This window comes from Anoplophora glabripennis, unplaced genomic scaffold (assembly GCF_000390285.2).
Source record: "Anoplophora glabripennis isolate ALB-LARVAE unplaced genomic scaffold, Agla_2.0 scaffold346, whole genome shotgun sequence".
In the NCBI taxonomy this organism is placed as follows: domain Eukaryota; kingdom Metazoa; phylum Arthropoda; class Insecta; order Coleoptera; family Cerambycidae; genus Anoplophora; species Anoplophora glabripennis.
This window is the reverse complement of record NW_019416443.1, coordinates 362,226-388,069: the sequence shown is the minus strand read 5'-3', so window position 1 is coordinate 388,069 and position 25,844 is coordinate 362,226. Positions and strand designations below refer to the sequence as shown.

The 25,844-nt window shown below is 32.8% G+C and overlaps 1 protein-coding gene across 1 annotated transcript in view; it reads left to right on the top strand.

Annotated features, from left to right (window-relative positions):
* Positions 1-25,844, top strand: part of LOC108909140 (protein spaetzle 5) — a 46,432-nt gene that overhangs the window by 18,244 nt on the left and 2,344 nt on the right. The window contains exons 2-3 of the mRNA XM_018713376.1: positions 8,789-8,952; positions 22,699-23,151. Of these exons, the coding sequence (XP_018568892.1) occupies positions 8,789-8,952; positions 22,699-23,151 (617 nt within the window). The remainder of the gene's footprint in view (positions 1-8,788; positions 8,953-22,698; positions 23,152-25,844) is intronic.

Sequence of the window (25,844 nt, the reverse complement as noted above, 5' to 3'; positions counted from 1 at the left end):
ATTGTTATTTTTTCGTCGAGCTACCCCAGTTTAAAAAAAAAATTAAGTTTCTACGATGAATAGAAGCCGAGATATAGCAAAATTTAGAGCGCGCACCTATTTAAACTTTGGATTTAACTTTTCTCGCCAGCGCTACCGCTTGGACGAGCTTCCCCCACCACCACGCCGCCGGCCGCCGGACAGTTTTCTTAGCGAGTACCTTCTCTTTAAAGGGCTCGTGAGTCGTTAATTTTCCACATTTTTCAATGCAATTCACGGGAAATCGTAGTTTACGTCGTAAACTTTATTTTGCGAAAAATTCAAGTCTTAATATTTATAAACAATTGCGCTACGATTTTTTAAAAAAAGATTCTTATCTTGGCTCCTGTTGGTCGTAGAGGGCACTTTTTTTATTTTAAAACTGTATTTTTTTTCCAGCTATCCATTGCACCTATTTTCGGTGAGATAGCATAAATAGCAACAATGTTATTCAAATTGTTTATAAGCGAAAAACGCACGGTTTTTTAATGCACAATTTGAGAATGTTAATGTCAAAAAAACGGTGATATTTTTTAATAGGTCGCTTAATTGCGTCTTTAAGATTACAATGACGCTTTCAGAATCATGTTTGATTGAAAATTAACGTTTGTACAGAGGCTTAAAGTTCATAACTTTTGGAGCCTCCGCTATAAACAAATAGAATTGTGCGAAAACTATTGCACCTACAGCGCCCACTTTTGGCACACTTTTAAAGTATGACAAAACCCTCAACTTGTCATAGGTTTTATAAAATTTTAACAATAAATACGATAGTTATAAACAAATTTAAAAATGGGCACTTTTCTTGTCTTTTTGCAATAACTTTTTTGTTTATTAACCGATTTTAATTTAACCAGTCTCATTTTGTAGATAATTTTACTCCCTATAAGCTATTAAAAGTTTTTGACTCACGAGATGAGAGATGTCTTGTATTATGTTCCTTTAGACAATTTTACAATAATCTAGCGGATAGGACTTTTTTCGAGTAAAAATTTAATTTGCTAGGTCTAATAGTTTATTACTAAGAAACGGAATAGTAGACCAAAAAATAAAGGTGAAAAATCATGGAGAACTCGTAAAAATTACTGGGCGTGATTTTACTGTTGGAAAATCTTGGGAATGATAATATAAGAGGCGTCTCATCAATTGGGTCATGAAAAAAGTATAGTGTCATTGTTTTTTTATCAACAAATAGGTCAAAAATTCGTCATTTTTCGTTCTACGCGTTATTGTAAAAAAACTATTAATCTTAGCAAAAATGTTCAACATACAATTTAATCTAGAGAAACTCATCTTTAAAATGAGACTATAAGTTAAAATTGCTTTATAAACAAAAAAGTTATTGCAAAATTAAACGGAAAAGTGCTTTTTCTTTAATTGTTAATAACTTTTTAAATAATTCATAAAATCTTACCAAACTTTCCCAAAATGTGAGTTTTTATATCCTTAAGAGATGTGAAAAATATGGTCTCGATCGGGGAAATAGTTTTTGCAAAATTTCATTTATTTATCCCATTTTTGCAAAAAAAGGCCCATTTTCAAATGACTATTCAGGGGGCAGGATTTTGACTAAAACATTCTTTTTGGACTCATTTTCTTCGAAGGGACACCAAGTATCCTCTAGTTAAAAAAAAATTAATTTTTTTTCAAATTTAGTTGTATATAATTGTTACCAAATAAAAGGCACTTTTTTCCCTACAAAACAAATAAAATAACTCCGCGGTTTTTAACTTTTTTTTACACCATTCGAAAGCTCGTAAAAAAACTACAAATTGAAAAAAACCAAGTTTCTACGACTAATAGGTCCGGAGTTAGCATTTATTTTTTTAATCACAGAGCAATTAGTTATAAACATTAAGACTTGAAATTTTAATATTTTGTAAATGAAGGTTTAAACTTTATGCCCTGTTAATTTTAATTGAATTTGCCCATAATTGATCAATCCAGAGCCCGTCAAAGTAAGGGTACGCTTCTTCAGAGAGTGGTGGTGGGGTGATCTTCGTGTCAACCAGGAAAAAACTGACAATGTCAAATTTGTAATATCTCGGGTTCTATGTAACCTTCTTTTTTTCTAATTTGGAGGAGCTCGACGAAAAAATTACTTCTGGATGATTTCTACCCTTGTAAAACCACCCCCTACCCCCTAAAAATGAATTTTTTGCATTTTTTTTATTAGAAATGTTTTAGACAATAGTTCTCAATAAAAAAATGATGGCAAAATTATTTTAACCCTTCAAAATTAATTTAACCCTCTTAACCCCTAAAAAACTCAATATTTTTATTTTTTTTATTTTTTCATACATTTCATACAATTATGGATTTTGTATATTGAAGAAAGAATTAATTATTTTGTAAAATTATTATTATTATATTTATTTATAATTAGTATAAAAATATGTAAAATATTTCCATAGATACTGACAGTAGAAATTTTTTTTACAATTCATTATAAATTCCAACTTCAATTTGGGGGTTGAAGGGGTTAAATTAATTTTGAAGGGTTAAAATAATTTTGACATTTTATTATTGAGAACTGTCTAAAATATTTCAAATAAAAAAAATGCAAAAAAAAAGTAAATATAATCGATGATATTCTTCTATATTTACTTTTCTACGAACTAATGATGTGATCTTCAACATTGAATACTTTGCCCACACTGTGTTAGGGCAATGAATGAATGATTCTGACTAAAAGATATAATTATGTATGTATAAAAAATATAAATTATCAAAAATTATAAATATTTCTTTAAAGTGATAAAAGGTAATACACACCAGTTCTTGGAAATCAATGTGGGCAGACTAATTAAAAGTAAAAAAATAATAATTTTTCAAATTATTTATATTCCATAACACAACTTTAATACATTCTGATAAGAATTTTTAAAAACCTAACTACGTTTTTTGAAAAAAAATGGTGATACATTTACTGTACCACTGCGCACTTTAGTGCTTATTATATGCTTGGAAACAATCTTTTTGTTTTCCCATACACAACGGTACACAACACGTCGAACAAAACCAGTTGGTGCGTATTTGATTCTCTTTAGTACTACACAAGGCACACCGTCTTCTAGTGGAGTATGTGGGTTGATGATTAGCTTATGTAAGTCTTCTTTCTGGAGGGACAAAGGGCTTGTGCTTTTTATGGTAATAGGACTATTTAGACCGGAGTTTGTTTTTTTTATGTCAGGTACAGAAATAAGATATTCCGCTACAGCTAATCTAAAATCCTTCATTGTCATCTTTTCAAGATTAAGATCCTTGTATATAATAAAGGCGTTAACAATACAAGCATCTAAAAAGAAAAATATTCTATGCCACCATTTATGGCTTTTTCTGTGAACTTCATAAGTAGATTTTATTTGGTCGAACTTATCGACGCCATTCATATATTTGTTGTAGTCAATTAGAAGTTGTGGACATGGTGGTACATCATCGACTGTACCGTTTTTATTTTTTCTTTTTACTGTAGATATATCCTGATTGTCATGATAGTTAGAAAGTAAACACACTGCTCTCTTATCCTTCCATTTGACAGATAAAAGACCATTGTCGCATGTATAAGAATCAAATTCACCCCGTTTCATTTTGTTGTCTTGTAAAAATTTTGGTAAATATTTTCTCGTAGAGTTTACAGTTCCACAAGCAAATATTTGTTTTTCTTGAAGATATATCATCAAGGGTACGTTATTAAAAAAATTATCGAAAAATAGGCAATGGCCTTTATTTTCCAAACCCTGGCACAACGTCTTTATAACTCTGCTGCCCAAATCTTTTTCGACAACATCACCTACCTTACCAGTGTAAATTTCAAATTTGTGACAATATCCACTTTGATCTGCCAACATCCAAACCTTATACCCCCGCTTTACAGGTTTTTTAGGCATATATTGTTTTAGCGTCGATCTTCCCTTATACTTGATCATTGATTCATCTATAGAAATATTCTTTGAAAGATGAAAGCATGTCAAGAACCTATCTTGTAAGTGATTTATTAGAGGTCTGACTTTGTAGAGCTTATCAAAGTTTGGAGTATCGCGATGTGGTTGTATGGAATTATCATTCAAGTGTAAGTTGGCCAAAATCCAGCTAAAACGTTTTACTGGCATAAGTGAAGATATAAACGAATCGTGAAGTAATTTGTTGGAAGACCAATAGTCCCTATAACTAGGGAGCCTTTTTACGCCCATTATTAAATTTATGCCAAGAAATGTTTTGATTTCCTTGCTGTCTGTTGGTTTGTATGGCTTTGCTAACTGCTGTGCATATAAGTTTGTTTGAAACACAAGAAAGTCTATAAAATCGTTTTCAAAAAAAAATTGAAATATTGATCCTGGTGAAAGATTAGGATTGTTTCTAATATAGTCAGGCACTCCCGAAGTACTTGTAAAGTCCAAAATACCCGAAAACGCAGGATTATTCTTAGACCAATTTAGTGAATCTAGAAATGTTTTTGCTTGTTGAAATTGTTGCTTTTCGTTGAGTATCCGAGACCGTAATTCTTTTAGTGTAATTGTGTCTTCTTCTAAATCGTCCTCCGAATCGGAAAAAAAAGTAGGTATCGGATCGATAACATTAATATCATCATTCAACTCGTCGGCAATTACATCTTCGTGGACCAGGGAATCGTTATCAGATGGGATACTCTCCACTTCAGAATTTCTATTTTGGTCATCATTGACATCGTCCAAATAGAGATTTTCCATCAACTCAGCTCGAGTCATACCTATTAGTCTAAAAGGCAAGTCGTCCATTTGTATCTACAAACAAATATCATTCAATCACAATATAAAATAAAATAATTTCTATTTGGGCGGTGGTACAAAATATGTACCGCAGAATAAAGTTATATTTATAAATAATTTTAAAAGTAATTTATTGAATATTATTCATATATGTTATCTTTAAATACTAAAAACCACGTACTTACCAATATATTTAAAAACAACAAACTTTTATTCACCAAAAAAGCAATTCAAATCAAAGCGAAAGTAAACAATACTTTTCAACACGCTAGAACTCGAATAACCTGTAAAATTTTCTAAATCGTACTACTCGCGCCATCTCATACTGAAGAGTCAAACTATATGCATCAAATATAGAAGGTGGTTCAGGACTTGGATCACCACACTTTAAATAAAATGAGTTTTGAAAGATAGTCCATATTATAGACCACCACTCACATAGGGTGATTTTTACGGTGGTTTATTTTTTAGACCATTGCCCTCGAAAGAGTTAAAGTGATAAAAGGTAATACACACCAGTTCTTGGAAATATCCCATTAATATAGTTTCACTAAACAGTTGTAACTGAGTTTCCATTTGTCCAAATCTCAAAACATTTATATTCTATATCATAAAGTAATTTAGATTTTTTAGACAGTAATTCTTCATTGGCTTTAGTAGCACCTATTGCTGGAATATTATCCATTCTTCCTCTTCAATATGCCTCCTCAGAATCAAGCATCAAACTATCAAAATCAAGAAATTTGCGGGTGTCATAGATACACCTTGGATACACCGTTTATATATTGAAAAACTGTTTTCATTCTCTCGTTCTCTTTCGTTCTCATTTACGTTTAATTATTAAATTTAAAATAAACATTAAATCAGATGTCTAAGTAAAAAATAAAACCTTGCATGCACCACGGGAGATACTAGGATGATTATACCCTTAGGCCACCTGTCGCCTGCGGTCATAATCATCCCTGTATCTCCCTCGGTACATAAATAACTATTCTCGACTACATATTTTTAAATTGATGTTCAATTGTTTTTCCGATCATCTGCACCTAGCTAGCGTCTCTCATCAGAATATTAGACCTTCTCATGGCCGTTCAATATCAACGTAAAAAAGCTGATTGCTCTCGTCGATGGATAAATCAAGAGATATTTATGTCTGGAGCCTTGAGAGCTGAAAAAAATCTGCACGCACTCGACGCCTACGTTGAAATGTGAAGAACCAATTAAAAAAATGATCTCGATTGTCGGAACTGTAACAATAAACTGGGTTATTTATAGACGCGTCCTGTTGTGGTTGCGGCATTCTTCTGCAGATTGCCGATGTCAATAATCAATCAATTGTTATGTCACTTCTACCAGGTGACAATTCTCAGAAGCGGACGACAAAATTGAATCGGATATAATTATTGTCGGGTCTCATTGTGTTAGTTCTTCTGACGCTGATAATCTTGTATGTTATTTTTGCTAAAGAAAAGACATGCCGTCATCGCTTGAGTATGGTAATATACAGGGTATTTCAGAAATAACTGCTTTAAAGTGTAGATATTGTCATGTGAGGAAATCAACGAAGTTTCGAATGCAGAACCAGAAGTCTAACGCAGAGCCCGAAAGAGCCCAAAACCCAGCTGGAAAATCAACATTTTTAACGATCTTTCGAATCCACAGAGCTGCAGACTATTCCCGATACCCAAAGCCACAGTGAACGATGCCAACAGAACCCGATGCTGTTGGTAAAGTGACCGATGACGATGCGCAATCAGGAAAATATCAATGTTTCGAATTTAAATCAAAATTTTCTGCGATCTTTCAAATTCAACACCCAGCCAGATTCCACGAAGAGCTAAGCAACATGAGAAATCGCCCAAATCCGGGGTGGCCAGATGTCGGCAGCTGATGCGAATATCACAGCAGGATTTGGTGGAGTCATCCCGATGTGTGATTGAACGTCGACTGTAGTATTGTTCGAATAAATGACCAATGCAACGTTCCTGGCCATTACTCAGTACGCTTCGAGGCTTATATGATCATTGTGTCGCATGCACTCATCCGCCGATTTTAAACTTAAAAATTGTTATACATATAAGTGTTCCAAATAAATACATTTTTACAACTCAAAACATTGTTTAAAATCGCTCAAGAATAACGAGAGACGTGTGGCCGATAACAAGGACTAGCCAAATATCAAGGTACCCAAGAAGCTCAAAATCAAGGTGCTCAAGACATTCAAAAGCAAAAACACAGTGACAAAGATACAAGTACAAGTACTCGAACTGCTAAAACAAAAACAGCAGAAAAAGGCTCAGTTGAAAGCCTCAAGTGCTATAATTCACTAGAAAATCACCAACCATTCGAATTTTTCGTAATAACAGGCCTAGTAAGGAGAAACATTGCTCTCCGACATGAAACTCTTTATAGAAAGGGTCAAAATTGGCACTAAAATAGCATGAAATGTGGGAAAAAAATTGACCATCGAATTTTCGAACCCTGCAGCCAAACACTTTGAGGACCGGTCAATGTCCACCAGAGGCAGCCTTCCACGTCTACAGACCACCAGGATGACAGCCACAACAACCGGAGCGAAAATGACACGGTCGTGAAAATTCTTTCCTACCTTCGAATGCAGCGGGCCATATTGAGAATTCAGCGGAGCCACCAAGACCTGCGTATGAACGTCAACTCCTGTACTTGGAAACTAAGTATGGTCGTTTTACGATGACGTACCTATGACTTATGGAGGAATATTTTAACCAATAGGCTACAATATATTCTCAATTTCGTAAAAATACAATGGAAATAAACGAAGTTAAGGAATGTTTACTTTATTTCTGTCAATTATTATTACACCAACTGGGTAGTTAATCAAAAAATATGTTTTTTAGTAAATGAAATGAAAAATTTACAAGATATTAAAATTTTCCTTACAAATTGTAGGTACCTCCTTTTTTGCAATGTGCAACAAACAAAAAGAATCGACGTCAAAAAGAAAAACCAAATGACATCCTCGTAACCTATAATTTATATTATTTATTCATACATTTTCCGTAGCATTCATCACCGCGTCGTTTGCTTGTCTCAAGTGCACATTCCCCATTTTTTTTCTGCTATTATCGACTTCGAAGCTATGCGAACAATGCAACATTCAAAACTGGCAATTAAATCTGCAAACAAATCGAGGATACTGCTCTGACACACCATCAATCAAGGGAAAAAAGTAAGATAGATTACCCAGCTTAATCACAATCAAGCACAGTAATCATCCGGAATCCCAGTCAGTAGCAAGAGAAATACATTACTCGGATAATTGTTTTAAACACAGTGATGTAATAAATTAAATAATGTGGTGGCCAATTACAGATACTTCAGCACTTAACACTCTCTAATGACTAATTTGTCCAATATAAGTGAAGAGAACGCTAAGGTTATAAATATAACGTTACCGTAGATTTAAGTATTTTGATGGATATTTTTTTCAGTGATATAATTGTAAACAATATCATGTTTCTTCTTTTTTTATTTTTATTAAATTCCCAAGTTATTCACTAAGGCAACAGCATTAAGCGCGAGATAATGTTATACAAAAAAAAAGAAACAAACCTCTTTCATTTTAAAGTTTTCCATATGTTGTGATATATGTTACACTCCCTTATTTACTTAGAAATAGATTCCATTGAACTTGTATTATTGTTTAAGGAAATATATTCATTCATAAAGCAAACGATTCACTGAAAAAATGAAAGAAACAAAAATACATTCCACGAATAATTATATGTACATATATAAATCCCTTCAAGTGACAGCAGCTGAAATTACAGTAAATTTCATAAATATCCGGAATTTCGTTAAACAAATGTCGTAATATCAGCCATATGTAAAAAAATCCAATTAAATAACAAACTAATAGAACATTAAACTTTGAATATGCCACGGGTGTTACAGGATAATTATATTATAATGCGCGATATTATTCGTATAGATACCTTGGAAAAAATTGGAAGTTAGAAAAAAGATAGAATTTTTTTTTTCAGATACTTTGGATTCTGGTAACAAACGCGTTCATCGGCTGCCACTCGATATGCTCCTCCCTGTACGGCAGCGAACCCTGCACCTTCTTGCCCGCCCCTCCCGGTAAAACACCACCCTGTGCTCGACCAGGCCTCACCTACTGCGAACATCCCGAGCATTATCCTGGGTAAGTTTTAGTTTTCATAATAGAAAAAAAATCATACATTGTCACCACCAGACACCAGAGCCGCATCACACGATACCGCTGAAGGTCGATGTTGTTGGAAGAGCAATCACAGACGATGTGCGTCAGAAATTCGTCCCAGTTTCGAATTTCGAAATAATAAATTTTCCGAATATTACTAAATTCGAACTGGGGAAGCGCAATGCAAAACCACAATACCACGACAAACTACAAGCCAATCAACTGTTCGAATCGACGACAATCCAAAGATAGGCAAAACTCGAAATGACCAATTGACTGGGATTGAACGTTGACCCGCGTACTTTGCATTACCAAATTTTTACAATTGCAGTTTGCCTCAAATTGCATTTCGCACTATCAAACATTTCTAACTTAACAATTTTAAAAACAATAATGACGACTTCAACTACAGCAGTTTATTTACAATATTGTTTCCCAAATACCTATTACGGCAGTCTACTAATTATTGCTAAACATTTTTAATGGTGTATCGGCCCAGCCACGGCACTCGATTAATACTAGCCGTCAAAGTGACATTTACAAAAAATCGATATAGTTGTACAAAGGTATTCATGAGAAGTTGACCTTTTCCCACGAGAATTTGCACGATTGAAGATAAAACGTTGTAAAATACACGTATAAAAGTCTGTTTATTGCACTTACAATAATGACTTTTTACGTTCATCTAAATAACTATTATGTTGACATGATAACACATCAGGGTGCGTACTTGAACAATTAAATGTAAAGCTATGTGAGCATAAGAGATTGAAACATGCAGTTACGGTTGCTATTAGTTTCAAAACCACTGCTTCTTTCAGATTGAACTCAAGTTAGTTGGAAAGCATTCTGATATATTTTCCAATCTACAAAAGTTGGAAGCGTTGGCAAATTTATCATTTACCGGATTTTTTTCTGTTGCAGTTTGATAAATTAGAGAAAAATTGGCCATAACCTTGGAATATGTGAAACAATGTCTGTCATTGTGTTTGTTGAGAGATATGTATCTTTTTTAATATTGTGTGTAACTTTTCTAACAATAACAACACGACACGAGACCAAAAGGACCTCTACGTAGTAGACCGATCAAAATAACTCATTTAGAGGGAAAAAAAAGAAAATTGTTACCTGGACTTTCATAAGTGGAAATGGTAAAGGGGTTTATAATAAACGAAAAAAAAAATAAATGCGTGAGCAGGGGCGACGGAGGGTTGATTTGGGGGGTTGAAAACTTATGAAAAATTGTATCATTGGGATTTCTAGCGAAAGTTGACGTCAAACAAAAAGTATCTAATACAAAAGTTGTAGATCATGCAAAAATCTACAACTTTTGTAGAGGTCATTTTTTAACATAACTTCAAAATTTCCGAGAAAAATGCAAAAAGTTGTTATTTTCTGATTTTTCATTTTTTATTTCTCATTTCCGCAAAAATAATTTAATTTCGACGAAACTTGGTGAAGTTATACCTTTCTCTGTCTTAAATAACCTCAAATAAATTTTTTTAGATAAAAAAATCAAGAAGTTTCTGATATTCATTTTTTTCAGCCTGAAACACTTTTTTTTTCAAAGAAAAATTCTACTTAAAAAAATCATCGTACAGAGTTCTGCCGGTAATCATTTTTTTCGTATTGATATACTTTTTGGTGAAATAAAATAATTTGTAATCACAGTTCAAAAACGTGCTCAAAAATGCAAAAAAGTAAAAAATGACTTGCAGCAATGAATTTTTCAGTAATTATTGATTGGGTAGTTCCGGAGATATCCGGAAAAACCCGAAATATTGCAAAATTGTTTAATGTTTTCTGGCTTTATTTGAAAACGAATTTACATATTTACAATGCCACTTTTTTCGCTCTATACAAAGGCGTCGACATTTTTGCAATCCGACGTTTCGTCTTCGAGGGGCCATCATCGGGTTAATTTTTTTAAATAAGTCTGCTATTTTTATGATAAAATCTAGTCATTTTGTCATTTTAATTCTGAATTAGAGGATATTACTATTGCAATCACTTAAAAAGTTTTTAGCTTGTTTTAGCTATAATTTAAATTTTTTTCTGAGTACGGCTCTGAACGTTTTCAAAATATCTATTGAATGAAGTCATAATAACATTATACAAGTCAATACCGCACAAAATATCCAATAATTTTTTACTGTTATAATATATTTCATAAATTCGTATTATTTTTTTATTAGTTACAACTTTTTAAATTATGGATTAAAAAAAATTGTTGGATATCCTCCAATAGATACAGGTATTTTGAAAGCGTTCAGAGCAAAGACAAGCAAAATTTTGGGTTTTCGGATTTCGCGTCAATAGTAGACTTTGCAGTTAATACTTTGTATTGCTGAAATCTCAAATCATCCAGAGACAATTTATCATTTGTGCATTTGTAATTCGACTTAGATGTTTATAGCAATACTGAACAAAAATAAAGTTTTGGGTCAAACAATGAGACACAGTTTTTTTTATTTTTTTCTGTAGAATTTAATGGTGTAAACAGTTTTTGCATGTTTTTTAATTTAAATAAATTATCAACAATAACTTTTCACCAAAAAGTATATGTCAAAACGAAAAAAATGATTACCGGCAGAACTCTGTACGATGATTTTTTTAAGTAGAATTTTTCTTTGAAAAAAAAGGCCGAAAAAATGAATATCTCAGAAACTTCTTGATTTTTTATCTAAAAAAATTTGAGGTTATTTAAGACAGAGAAAGGTATATTTTCAGCAAGTTTCGTCAAAATTAAAATATTTTTGCGGAAATGAGAAATAAAAACCGAAAAATCAGAAAAAAACCTGTTTTTCGCATTTTCTAGGAAATTTTGAGGTTAAGTTAAAAAGTGACCTATGCAAAAGTTGTAGATTTTTGTATGATCTACAACTTTTGTATTAGATACTTTTTTGTTTGACGTCAACTTTCGCCAGAAATCCCAAAGATACAATTTTTCATAACTTTTCAACCCCCCAAATCAACCTTGCGCCGCCCCTGCTCACCATTTCCACTTATAAAAGTGCAGGTAACAATTTTTTATCTCCAAGTGTAATTTGGTTGGACTATAGGGTAGCCAGTTGTTCCTACTAATAATTTCTCAATTTCTCTGGGAAAACCCCAAAAATGCTGCCAAAGGTAAATATCTTCCAACAAAATGCAAAATTTTTGTAGNAAAACTTATGAAAAATTGTATCATTGGGATTTCTAGCGAAAGTTGACGTCAAACAAAAAGTATCTAATACAAAAGTTGTAGATCATGCAAAAATCTACAACTTTTGTATAGGTCATTTTTTAACATAACTTCAAAATTTCCGAGAAAAATGCAAAAAATAGTTTTTTTCTGATTTTTCGTTTTTTATTTCTCATTTCCGCAAAAATAATTTAATTTCGACGAAACTTGGTGAAGGTATACCTTTCTCTGTCTTAAATAACCTCAAATTTTTTTAGATAAAAAAATCTAGAAGTTTCTGATATTCATTTTTTTCGGCCTGAAACACTTTTTTTTTCAAAGAAAAAATCTACTTAAAAAAATCATCGTACAGAGTTCTGCCGGTAATAATTTTTTTCGTTTTGACATACTTTTTGGTGAAATAAAATAATTTGTAATCACAGTTCAAAAACATGCTCAAATATGCAAAAAAGTAAAAAATGACTTGCAGCAATGAATTTTTCAGTATTTAAGTCGCTGCTATTTTTATGATAAAATCTAGTCATTTTAATTCTGAATTAGAGGATATTACTATTGCAATCACTTAAAAAGTTTTTAACTTGTTTTAGCTATAATTTAAATTTTTTTCTGAGTACGGCTCTGAACGCTTTCAAAATATCTATTGGATGAAGTCATAACATTATACAAGTTAATACCGCACAAAATATCCAATAATTTTTTACTGTTATAATATATTTCATAAATTGAATGGTGTAATCAGTTTTTGAATGTTTTTTAATTTAAATAAATTATCAACAATAACTGAAAAATTCATTGATGCAAGTGATTTTTTATTTTTTTGCATTTTTGAGCATGTTTTTGAACTGTTATTACAGATTTTTTTATTTCACCAAAAAGTATATGTCAAAACGAAAAAAATGATTACCGGCAGAACTCTGTACGATGATTTTTTTAAGTAGAATTTTTCTTTGAAAAAAAAAGAGTTTCAGGCCGAAAAAATGAACATCTCAGAAACTTCTTGATTTTTTATCTAAAAAAATTTGAGGTTATTTAAGACAGAGAAAGGTATACTTTCAGCAAGTTTCGTCAAAATTAAAATATTTTTGCGGAAATGAGACCTCTACAAAAGTTGTAGATTTTTGCATGATCTACATCTTTTGTAATGGATACTTTTTTGTTTGACGTCAACTTTCGCCAGAAATCCCAATGATACAATTTTTCATAACTTTTCAACCCCCCAAATCAACCTTCCGCCGCCCCTGCTCACGCATTTATTTTTTTAGGTTTATTACAAGCCCTTTTACCATTTCCACTTATAAAAGTCCAGGTAACAATTTTTTTTTCTCCAAGGGTAGGGGATGGACTATAGGGTAGCCTTTTGTTCCTGTTAATAATTTCTCAATTTCTCTGGGAAAACCCCAAAAATGCTGCCAAAGGTAAATATCTTCCAACAAAATGCAAAATTTTTGTAGCAAATATTATGTTATATACAGGGTGATTCAGAACTTATCAAAAAAAAAATCTGGATGTACAGGGGACCCTTACAAATACAATATTTTGTAAAGAAAAAATCAAAAAGGTCAGTTCGAAATTGATTTAAAAATACACTTCTGCACGGCACTGGAAACTGGTCCACTGTAAAACCTGACCTCGCACAATGCGACCGGTATGGCGGCGTGATAAAAACGGACAAAAACTTTCGCAAGGAAAGAAATATGCAAATAGAATTTTATCACACCTATTTTATATGGGCAAATTTAAATGCTTTTGCCTTTATTAATTACTAATAAAATTAATTTGTGTTTTTAAATAATAAAATCATTTGACATACCCGATGCTGCAACAGCAATTGTTCAAAATTTTATCCACTCACGTGTAAACACATTTGGGTCCGTCTTACTCACTTTCTACGAACTAACACAAATGATGTCTTGTTTCACCATAACACAAACGCTTCACCATAAATTAAAACGATATCCATCAATTCTGAGTTGCTATACACGCGAGCCATTTTTGACACTAACTACTAAAAAACTGATGTAAATACCACAGATAACAGGTAAAAACTACCGCAATGACGGATTTCAGTATTAGGAGTCACATGGCTCTCCACGCGTATTGCGAATGACGCTGGAGACTACAGTTGTCCAGATATGTAGTGGTTTAATGTGCTATAACTTCAATAATTTTTTTCTCAGAAACTATAAGGATTTTACAAAAAATTTTTTTACAATATTGACTCCATTTCTCATGCCGCATCTATTCCCAAATTTTTTTGGATAAGTTGTGAATCACCCTGTATATATTTTATTCCTCGTCTTGGTTTTATGCTTTTAGCCAAACAGAACTCCAACAAAAACGTGAACCACATTCATAAAATAAACTGTAATAAAGGTCTCATTTTAATTTTATGATTTATCATACCACAGTCATAGAAACATACGGCTCACAATATGGTATATATTTCAAATGGCGATATTTAAATGATTAAATGGCAGATGGACGTTTCAAAAACCTCCCAATTTGGCAACCCTGCCTCCTGCCTGTACGTACGACCGCTCGGGCAGCATGAAACTTACGACAGTTCTAAGAATCGTTAACTGTTACAATCTGGAACACGTTTCGCGTAACTGTCTATGCGTGTTTACTTTAAATGCGATTGGAAAGGTATGACTAACAAACTTTATTGCTCTGAGTGTGTAGAAAGTAACGGAGATTCTATTTATTTTGGGAATGCCGAACGCGTGTCATGTACGCCGTCGACGCCGCCAGAATAACAATTCGGCGAAGTGAAAAAGAGAAATTTGGAGCGTGTGATTTGGTTTTCGACATTCGCACCTCATCACACGTATACATGTATACGATATAATTATTTTCTAACATGCGACGATCTTTTCAGAAGTTTCAGGTTTGAATGTGAAAAATTTAAATATTACATAAAACGCATTATATAAAACAATTTAGAAATCACTCAAATACGTACGTATGTATACAGGGTGACTCGTGAGGTTATCGAGTTCTTGCAATTCTAATTGCAGACAATTATTTACTACATTTAAAAATGAATGACAGCAAGTGCTTTTGTTAGGCTATCAAAACATGTCTACTTGATTTTAAGAATACAATTTTTTCCTTCTGCATTTTTAAAGCACATTTAAACGTTTTAATAATTTTATCTCAAAAATGATTGTATAAATAATAATTAACAGTATAACAATAACGAATTATATGGGCTGCAATTTAATGAAGATCACCGTAGTGGTGATTGCACGTCACTGATTTTTAGTATTCTGCTAGTCAGTAGTGGCTCGTCAGGTGACGCAAGTGACGCACCGCTTCACCTAAAATTTCCGTTTGGTTGTGCAATTTAGTCAAAAAAATAAAAAAATCAAAAAATATAATTGTTTGCTTTTTTTAAAATTGTTAAAACCCTCTAATTTAATAGCACCCCGCGGTTTTTTCATTTTTAATGACTTCGAACAAGTCGTGATGAAAATCGTTGAACGTCTTATTTCCTTCCTATTTTGCCTGCCGTTATCAGTCAATTTTTATCCAAAAATACTTTACAACCTCTTTATTTTGAAGGAAATTTTATATACTTTTTTTTTCTATGAAGCAATGCCTATACCTAGCTTTACTCAAAAAAAAAACTAGAGGCAAAAATAAAAAAATAAATCGAATTTTTTGCTTTTTTCAAATTTTTTATTAATGATTTTTTGCATACAGTTTTCTTTTAACATTTTTTAAATAAGCCATTTCGATCGGAAATTCAATTCTCTAAATAATTTTTCCTATGAACTATAGTGAAATTTTGCTTCGTTTTCGAACTACAATTAAAAAACTGAAAGGGGTGCATTTTCACCCCTATCTCCAATTTCCACCTTCTAATTTAATAGCACTCCGCGGTTTTTTTATCTAAAATGACGTCATAGTTCCTTTTAACCTTGTTTTTTGGATATAATCAAAAGCCTATAACCACAAAGCTTCTTTGAAACATACATGTGTGCGCTAATGTTCGCAGAAGTCCACAAGCCGAACTAATACTTCTATTTTTTATAAAATCTAAATGAAAATCCTTCTCACGAACGTCAGTTTTTCGGTAATATTGCAAATGCAACTAAAAATTTCCAGATTCATTTAAAGCTGTTTGACCTTGAAAATTTGAAAATTTTCGTTAGCGCTTTTTTTTTCTTTTCAGTCAATCAATGAATCTGCTTCACCTATTCTCAATGTCACGAGCCGCCACTGCTGCTAATTCCTCACATCATGTAGCAATTGTCAGTAACATTTACTGATTTTCTCATTTACAACACCAAAGTGTAATTTCAAAACGATCTGTCAAGTTGTTCTGAAAATATTAAGAAGATACTATTTTTTTATGAATTTCAACATCCTGTATTGCAAGAAAGCATTTTTGGGGTAAAGGTTTATTTGATTTTTTTTTTGTTTTGACTAGAAGTTTCGTTTACATTTTTTACACCTAAGTATATAAACTATTTACAATTAGTTGGATTTGGAGACAAGATAACAGTTTCTTAATCTTTAAAAATATTAGAAATATTAGGATAAAAAGATTTTAAGCGATACTGTTTGCTAGTAATGGTAATCTATGCAACTACGAATATTTTCTTTGAAGTGCTAAGGATGTGGAATCTTCTCAATGTTAATTTAGGTTGAAGTGATTGTACAAGGGCGATTCATACTGCTTCTTTTTTATTTCAACCAGTCTTATTCCAAATTTTTGCTCAACCTTCTAATTGCAAGATGCAACCGCGAAGACGTCTCCAATATCATTCTCGCAGAGCTAATTCCGACCAAAGTAGACACCCGTGTCCACTCTGTACAATTATCTCATCTGTTGTTTTGTTCAATTACTATACAGGGATAGCTAGAAGTACGGAATAAAATTCATATCTTTTGAACGAGTTAATTTTTTTTAAAACGCCGAAACACGTTAACTGATAATGATTTTTGCCCATCTTTCGGTTACATAATAATTAATTTTTTCTTCAACCCCCTAACCCCCAGCTACCCCTACTTTTTTTTCAAATGGAAACATAAGGCATGAGGGAGCTCGTTGAAAAGCTTATAGAAAACTGAATCCAGCCATACCAAATAAACAAGTTTTATTTTTTCAATAGCAAGTTTTTTTTCATTTAGAAATTGAAACAACTAGATAATTTACAAAATTAAACTCAATGTCGCTAATGCTGAAAATGTCCCCCATTCACTATTTGGCATTCTCCAAGACGATAGTAAAAGCTGTCCATAGCATTCTGAATGGCTTCAGCTGGGTAAATTATACATCTCCGCCCTAATCTTGTTCTTTAAATTCTCTATTTTATCCGGTCTGTCCTGGTAGACTCTTTCTTTCAAATATCCCCATAGAAAATAATCCAGGGGTGTTAAGACGGGGGATCTTGGCGGCCATTCAACTGTACCCCGTCTACCAATCCAGCGATTTGGAAACATTTCATCTAAGTATCTTCGAACATCAATACCAAAATGTGGGGGAGCGCCATCTTGTTGGAACCAAATTCTTTCATTCGGTATATCTGGATCAATTTCATGAGGGAAAATCACAGCTAGAGCAGGTATCAGGTCAAATGTTAGGAAATCCAGGTAGCGTGCGGCAGTAAGATTTTCTTCAAAAAAGAATGGGCCCAAGATTCTGTTGTTGATGATACCTGCCCATACATTAACTTTTTGTGGATGCTGCGTATGCGATTCGCATGTCCAGTGTGGATTTTCCTGGGACCAAAAGCGATAGTTGTGCCTGTTAACCACTCCATTTAAATAAAACGTAGCTTCATCCGAAAAAAGTACGTCTCGTTGAAAACCATTATTGTCGTCACACCGTCTCATCATTTCCTCACAAAATTGTAATCGCCTATCATAATCGTCTTCCAAAAGCTCTTGGACAAGACATACCTTATAGGGGTGGTATTTCTCTTGTTTCAGAAACATTCGAATTGCAGTTCGAGAAGCATCGTGATTGCGGGCCAATGAAACAGTTGAAGTATGAGGATTTTCAACAAGTTCTAATGCAATGTCTAATTTCTTTTCTTCATTCAAAGCACGTGCCCGTCCAGTTTTGGGCAAAGTCTGTACTGTACCGTGTTCCTCAAATTTGTGAAATATTTTACTAACTGTCCCTTGCGAGATTTGGTTTTCGGGATATTTCGCATTAAATAAATCGCGCACTTCAGCCTGACTTCTTATTTTGTCTCCACATCCAAGCAATATCAAGATTTCGATGCGTTGCCTTTCCGACAATACCATTGCAATTCAGTAAATAACTTGATTTTGACACAATAGTAACGTTTCGAACTCCAATTTACAACTAAAGCGAAAAATTAACCAGAAAGCCTGGCAAGTAAGTGGTGCCAAAAAAACGCAACATAAAAAATATATCTTTTTTGCGTTAGCAGTGATAGGTACAGTTTCAAATTCTTTATTTTATTCTGTGCAAATTCATGGAGGATAACACTGAAGATAATTAAATTTTATTTCACTTGTTAAGTAGGTGTTTTATACAACCCTAAAAACCTTGCTATTGAAAAAATAAAACTTGTTTATTTGGTATGGCTGGATTCGGTTTTCTATAAGCTTTTCAACGAGCCCCCTCATGCCTTTTGTTTCCATTTGAAAAAAAAAGTAGGGGTAGCTGGAGGTTAGGGGGTTGAAGAAAAATTAATTATTATATAACCGAAAGATGGGAAAAAATCAAAATCAGATAACGTGTTTCGGCGTTTTAAAAAAAATTTACTCATTCAAAAGATATGAATTTTATTCCGTACTTCTGGCCATCCCTGTATAATCTATATGCACCACGTAAATTGACATAGATATTCTATTTTTTATGTGTATGGTGCATGTCCTAATATTGGCGCTTCTAGTATCATGTACGTGATCTTACTGGAATAAAACTAATAAAAGTTATTATTTATATACTAAAACTTATTATTTCACTCGCCAGCGATTTTGTATGCATGTCCGACAATGTAAAAGAACCCACGCATTTACATATAATACAACTTTCCGACATTTCGCTACTCCCAGGCGCACCATTGTACCGCGCCGCGAAATTTACGATTCCCGAAAAATAAATTAGATTTACGATCGCTTTCTATGTCGCCGACTTGGTTACGCAAGAGCGCCGTGCAGTTTTTTTGGGATGGGCCCGATGTCTGGTAGAAAGCACTAATTTTCCTATGAATATTAAGGCGACCGTAAATTATTTCCTCCTCATAAATCCGCTTGATAGACAATGGATGGGTAAGGCGAATGAATTAATGGTCTGAACCGGCAGTTCCCAAACGTCTCCGCATAAATTCGAACGATTTGGCGGTTTGTCGATAAATACCAAAAAATACGCTACAAAGATTTTCGTACAAAGTAGGCGATAGTGTGTTCTTTTGTATTTTTTTATTGCACTAAATCAAATAAGTGAGGTCCCTACGTCGTCGTACTCAAGATATCGCGAAAAGTATGCCCCATTAACTGAATTTGGTCCTATTTTGAGTGCAGGAACCTCCCCTCTGTAATAGGTATATGCTTTTTAAATCATTTGCGGCAATTTTTTATTGGGGGTCGTGTCATTTGTTTGAAACTTGTGCTTGTTTTATTGTATGCTTTTCTGCTATTTTAGAATTTACATAGCTATTCCTTTGTATAATATAGTAAAATTTTACCGCACTTATATTTATGAAAGATGTCCACAGAAGATATCCATGATGATGTAATAAATGTTTTCACTTATAATAATAGATTAAATTCATTTATCAATTAATTAAATTAAATTTGTTAATCGGGCAGTAAGCGCCTGTACTATTTTCAGACAAAATTTTTTATGTAGGTACTCTAAAATAAAAACTTTTAACTATGGGAATATCATATTTAGTTTAGACGGAGATGCAGGTATGTTTTTTTCTCAGAACTTGATTTCAAAACGTTTGGCAGTCTCTGGTGTGTCTCAGTTAAACGACCGACTGACAGGACACAGGTCTCATTTTATGTAATTGTAATTATAAATCTCCAACGCAGAGATCCAACGTTTGCCATTCAATGATAATCTGTATAGAAATATAAGTACAGGGTGGTCGATTCTCTTAATGCTATACGTTTTCTAGGCATCAAACTTGTTTAATTTCATGTTTTCGTGTCATTATGCATATACAGCGTGTTCTCGCAAGGTGAATCAACTCTTGTAAGACATGAAAAATGCTGGTGTTGAAAAATACTCTGTAGTTCTGCCCTGCTTATTTATGAAGCGAAATTGCCATTATTTTAAATCCATAAAATCCAGTACCTAAGCTTTGAAAATTTTGAAAAAAAATTTATCTTATTCATTATTCGATGGGTGATTCGATTCCTTTTAAAGATTCATATAAAGATTCGCACCAGAAAGTATTTTCTTCATTTTAGTATGGGTTTGTTTTATGGCTATGGTCTGACAGATTATCCTCGTAAGGCTATTACGTCACAAATGAATCTAAACATGCCTACTGAACAACAAGCACAGTTATCTACACACGCGCGGTAACACCACACCGGGTGATCACATGATTAATCTGATTGGTGGAGTTAAATCAGGCCTTGTAAATTCACACTTTTATTAGTATATTTACATCAAATATAGTAAAGACACATAAAGAATTAGGAATAATACATTTTAAAATGTAAAAGTACAACGTAAAAGATAAGAATGAATCACAAAGAAGGTATACACTCAAATGTGTAATTCTATACACGCGCCATTATTCCATGGCTGGAAATTGGCCTCATGATTTGGAATCGAAGGGGATTTTCCCTCTTTAGCCTGCCTCATCTCGTGTAGGCCTGGACAGCCTTCGTAGGTGGGCCCCATCCGTCGTCTACCCCGACCGCAAATGCGGCCGGTGTAGGCGTTTTGTGGGATCTCCTTTTGTCCTGGCTGGGCCCCGCCGGCTAGGGCCCTGTCTTCTGGCGCTCTTCTTGCTTCGCCGGCTCGTCTGTGTAAACCCCGGGGGTGGTGTCGTGTTTATGTGTGGTATAGTTGGGTAGGGTAATGCCTCTATACAGCCTGGGATGCGCTTTGCTAAGGTGAATTCTATACAATGTATTTATGTATGTTCAATTCACTTAACATTCTTTGTGTATAAAAACCATTAAGTATAAATATGTAAAAATTCTGTGACATTTTTTATCAGTGCAGGGTGCAGGTATGTTAATGTTGTTCATTCAATAAACATTTAGGTTAAATTTTCACCATTACCTGTTTAGTAAAACGAACCTCCATCAGCAAAGTATACATACATACATACATATATGTATTCTGTACTACGTTATAAATTCGTTGTGCAGCTAAATAATTACCGCGAAACGAATTTTCTTCAAATTTTTTACACGAAATATGTAAAACAGCTAATTTTCGCAGGCACCTTACGTGCCACCCACGTCAAAATGAGTGCTTTCACTCATTATTCATTATTCACGGCACATAGGTATAAGTCAGCCCATCAATAGTAATGGGCAATTTCGCACGCCATTCACGGTTAGGTCGTAATATTTTTCATTTCGTGTAACTCGCACTTCATAACAAACCCTGCTTAGGTGTTCGTAATGAGAAATTTCTCCTCTGTCAATGTTTGACTTTGAATCGAGCAAATAATTCACTGTTTAATGTTAAGTAAGCAAATCCTACCAGTTCAAACGGCATGGAAAAAGTCAAATTTTAAACAAATCTGCACGATTTTTTAATAGAAAACTTATTGAGAACCACTGACTTCACTGTAGCATTTACGCATAACGTAGATTAGCTTGCTTGACGTTTGTTCCATAAGAAAGGAGGCTACTTAAGTACTACTTAATGAAACAATCCTAATTATGATTACATTAGATTCCTGACGTCGGGACACTGTACTACATATAGCTGCATAATTTTTTTTAATTTGTTAAATTGTAGCTTAAAAAGTAATTTTATAACTATTATAGTAAATACAAATATTTTTTAATCAGTATACCTACCTCATGCTTATCGACTACTTCGGAATGTTGTAAGATCAGGACGTCGATGTATCAGCAGTGATGACCTTTTGACCCGAACCGCAATACGAAATCTAGTATCGCACGATGATGTGATGACAACAGCGTCGTGCTCGCGCTAGCTCTTTATAATTCGACATGCCGCTGGTGCAGGTGTAAATATGTGCCCAATTTATTTGTTTTAAGTTTTAAGTTTCTGTCTGATTGATTATACGGGTTGGAACTAAATTGCTTGGCCAAACTTTAATCACTGCATAGGTATGTAAACCAGTAACTTCACTTAATTGTCGGCACTTTGATCTCATTCGGCCTTTTTCGGTGTCCTTGGACAGAGAACTATAATAAGAATTTTTTACTTGTGCTGGAAACCGTATTAAAATAGAGAATAATCGCGATAAATACAAATAATTTAAAAATACTATTATTATTAATTTTAATAATGTAAGCTTTCGTTATTTTTTTACATATTATCTTCAGCATATTTTTTACTAAATTAAAAAAGTATAATTATACACGTACTATAGTAAATTCTTTTTCAGACAGCTGATCCACTATCTCATTCAAAAATGGCGATACGACCACACCACCCTCCTGAGCAGCGAAACCAAGGAAGACTTCACCGCCTACTTCTATCCTCCCCCGAGTACGGTGTACGGCCCTCCCAACTACAGCCCTAATAACGTCGTCCCTTCAGAGGGTTACTATCCCGAACCGATCTACATACCCAAGCCTCAGCACCCCTTCCAGGACAACGGACAATGGTACATCCCACCGAAAGTAGCACCTGGCCAGAACTATACCAACGGTTTTGGAGGGTATCCGGATAGGAAGAGCTCATACCAGCAGCAACCGGGCAGAAGCGGGCAACTCCTGAATTATAAATACAGTAACGATATACCCCCCAGGAGCTACTCGTCTCAGGAGTACCAACCCCCTGCTTACTACGACGTTGGGCCTCAGGTTGCTCAGTATAACAACAATATTTGGAAAAGGTAAGCATATTTTAATAATATTATAGTAACGATTAAAAATTAATTTAATATTTTGTAATCGTTTTTTTTTTCAAACTATTAAAAATATTGCGAGATGTTAGGGTGATCGAACTTCATTTATAGATCTTGGAGCATTTATTAAACCAAATGGCAATCATAAAAATTTGTGTAATCTAAATAGACCGGATCTGTTTTGAGGTGGATGTGAGAGGGGACAAGCAATTTTTTTTTGGATTACCTTCAGTACAATCACATAATAAAAGTATAGATCCCTAGATCTGGGCGAGGTCCGGAACATTTTCAAAATTGCAAAAATGTTTAGAAAATTTAAAAAATACATATTTTATCTGAGTTTTTAACATATACCTTGGAACCTATGCATTTTAGGAGAATATTGAAGAGGAAAAATAGTTTTAGAATTGAATTTTGCACAATATACTGTAAGTTAAAGATGTTTAAATTTATTACCGATGTTGCAAAATAGCAATAATTGATGAAAAAAAGGCTAAATCAAGATTTTTGGATAATTTTTTAAAGATATTTTAATTGCTCCGAGGGCATTCTAATTATGGTAAAAAAAAAAACTTTCGAGTATAATAAAACAACACATCAGATTTCATTAAAATCGGTTTGATAGTTTTCGCAAAATAATTTTTTGAAAAAAAATTTTGAAAAAATTTTCGAATTTTTAAAATGTTGCACAGCCTCAAAGAAAGCATCTAGATACTTGAAAATTTTTTCACATAGAAAAGACCGCTCAACCTTTCAAATGTTTGAAAAATTGAAAGTTGATTAGAACTGCCACAGTAAATTTTTAAAGTTAACACTCTTTTTTTTAATTTTTAATCAATTAGATTATATTTATCAATTTGCAATTTAGTTTTTTTTCAAAAATTGTAATTGTATAGTACTATTTTATCTGTATTTAACAAAAAAATTAACTTCCAAATAGAAAAATTTTTTTTGTTTAAAAAAAAATTATTTAAATAATTGTAATAATTATAACTAAATACATACATATTGAATGTTGAAATACATACGTAAAAAAAATGTTTTCATTGAAAAATTGCATTAGCAAATATACAGTATATTTAACACACCAAATTTCATTAAAATCGATTCGATAGTTTTCGCAAAATAATTTTTTGAATATTTTGAAAAAAACTTTCAAATTTTCAAATTGCTGTGCAACCTCAAATGAAGCATCTAGATATTTGAAAATTTTTTCACGTAGAAAAGACCGCTCAAGTTTCAAATGGTTTTTGAAAAATTGAAATCGGTTGGTTAGGACAGCCACAGTAAATTTTTAAAGTTAACTCTTTTTTTATTTTTAAACAATTATTAATTTGCAATTTATTTTTATTCAAATTTATAATTTTAAAGTACTTACTATTGTTTCTTAATTTTATCTGTATTTAACAAAAAAATTAATTTCCAAATATTTTTTTTTAAATTTGTTTAAACAAAAATTATTTAAATAATTGTAATAATTACAACTAAAAACATTTATATTTCTGTGTTGAAATATATATGTACATAAATAATTTTTTTCATTGAAAAAATCCAATGGCCTAGGGTAAAATATACAGTATATTTAATGCATAAACAATAAACTTTGTTTATTACAAAATACGTGCAAATTACAGTTGGCATTACGATGTTCGAATTCCTTGGCTCGCGAGACATCGGAAAAAAGATGGAAATTGGTCCATTAGAAGCCGAGATAATGCATTTTTTTTCGTATCTTCGCATTTTGATCATCCGAATTCAGTCTCGGAGCAAAATTGTTTTATCTTCTGTGACGAAAGCCCCCTACCCCACTTTTCGTGTTCTGAGTCACTTTTTGTGCGTGCGAGCGACAGTTTTTCCGCTGATTTATCTATGTTGCCGATAACTTAAGGATATGAAAATTTTTTCCAGCTTAAAACTCGGAAAAACGGAGCCACTAGATCAAAGATTATTGCTAAATTGTTTATAAATTAACGGTAAATGCCGATAAACTTTCACCGCTTATATCTCGAGATCCAATAAACAGAATTTAACTTTTTTTTAAAAAAAAGAAGTGTCTTTCCGAGTACTTTAAAATTATAATTTTTGAAAGAAACTAAATTGCAAATTGATAAATGTAATCTAATTGTTTACAATTAAAAAAAAGAGTGTTAACTTTAAAAATTTACTGTGGCCTCCTAATCAACCGATTTCAATTTTTCAAAAACCATTTGAAAGGTTGAGCGGTATTCTATGTGAAAAAAGTTATCAAGTATCTAGATGCTTTATTAGAGGCTGTGCAACATTTTGAAAATTCCAAATTTTTTTTTCAAAATTTTTTCCAAAAAATTATTTTGTGAAAACTATCGAACTGATTTTAATGAAATTTGGTGTGTTGTTTTATTATACTCTAAAGTTTTTTTACCGAAATTAGAATGCCCTTGGGGCAATTAAAATATTTTTAAAAGATTATACAAAAAACTTGATTATTTCCTTTTTTGCCTTTTTTCCATCAATTATTGCTATTTTGCAACATCGGTAATAAATTTAAACATTTTTAACTTACAGTATATTGTGCAAAATTCAATTCTAAAACTTTTTTCCTCTTCAATATTTTTCCAAAATGCATAGATTTCAAGATGTAAGTAAAAAACTCAGATAAAATAGGTATTTTTTTAACATTTTTGCAATTTTGAAAATGTTCC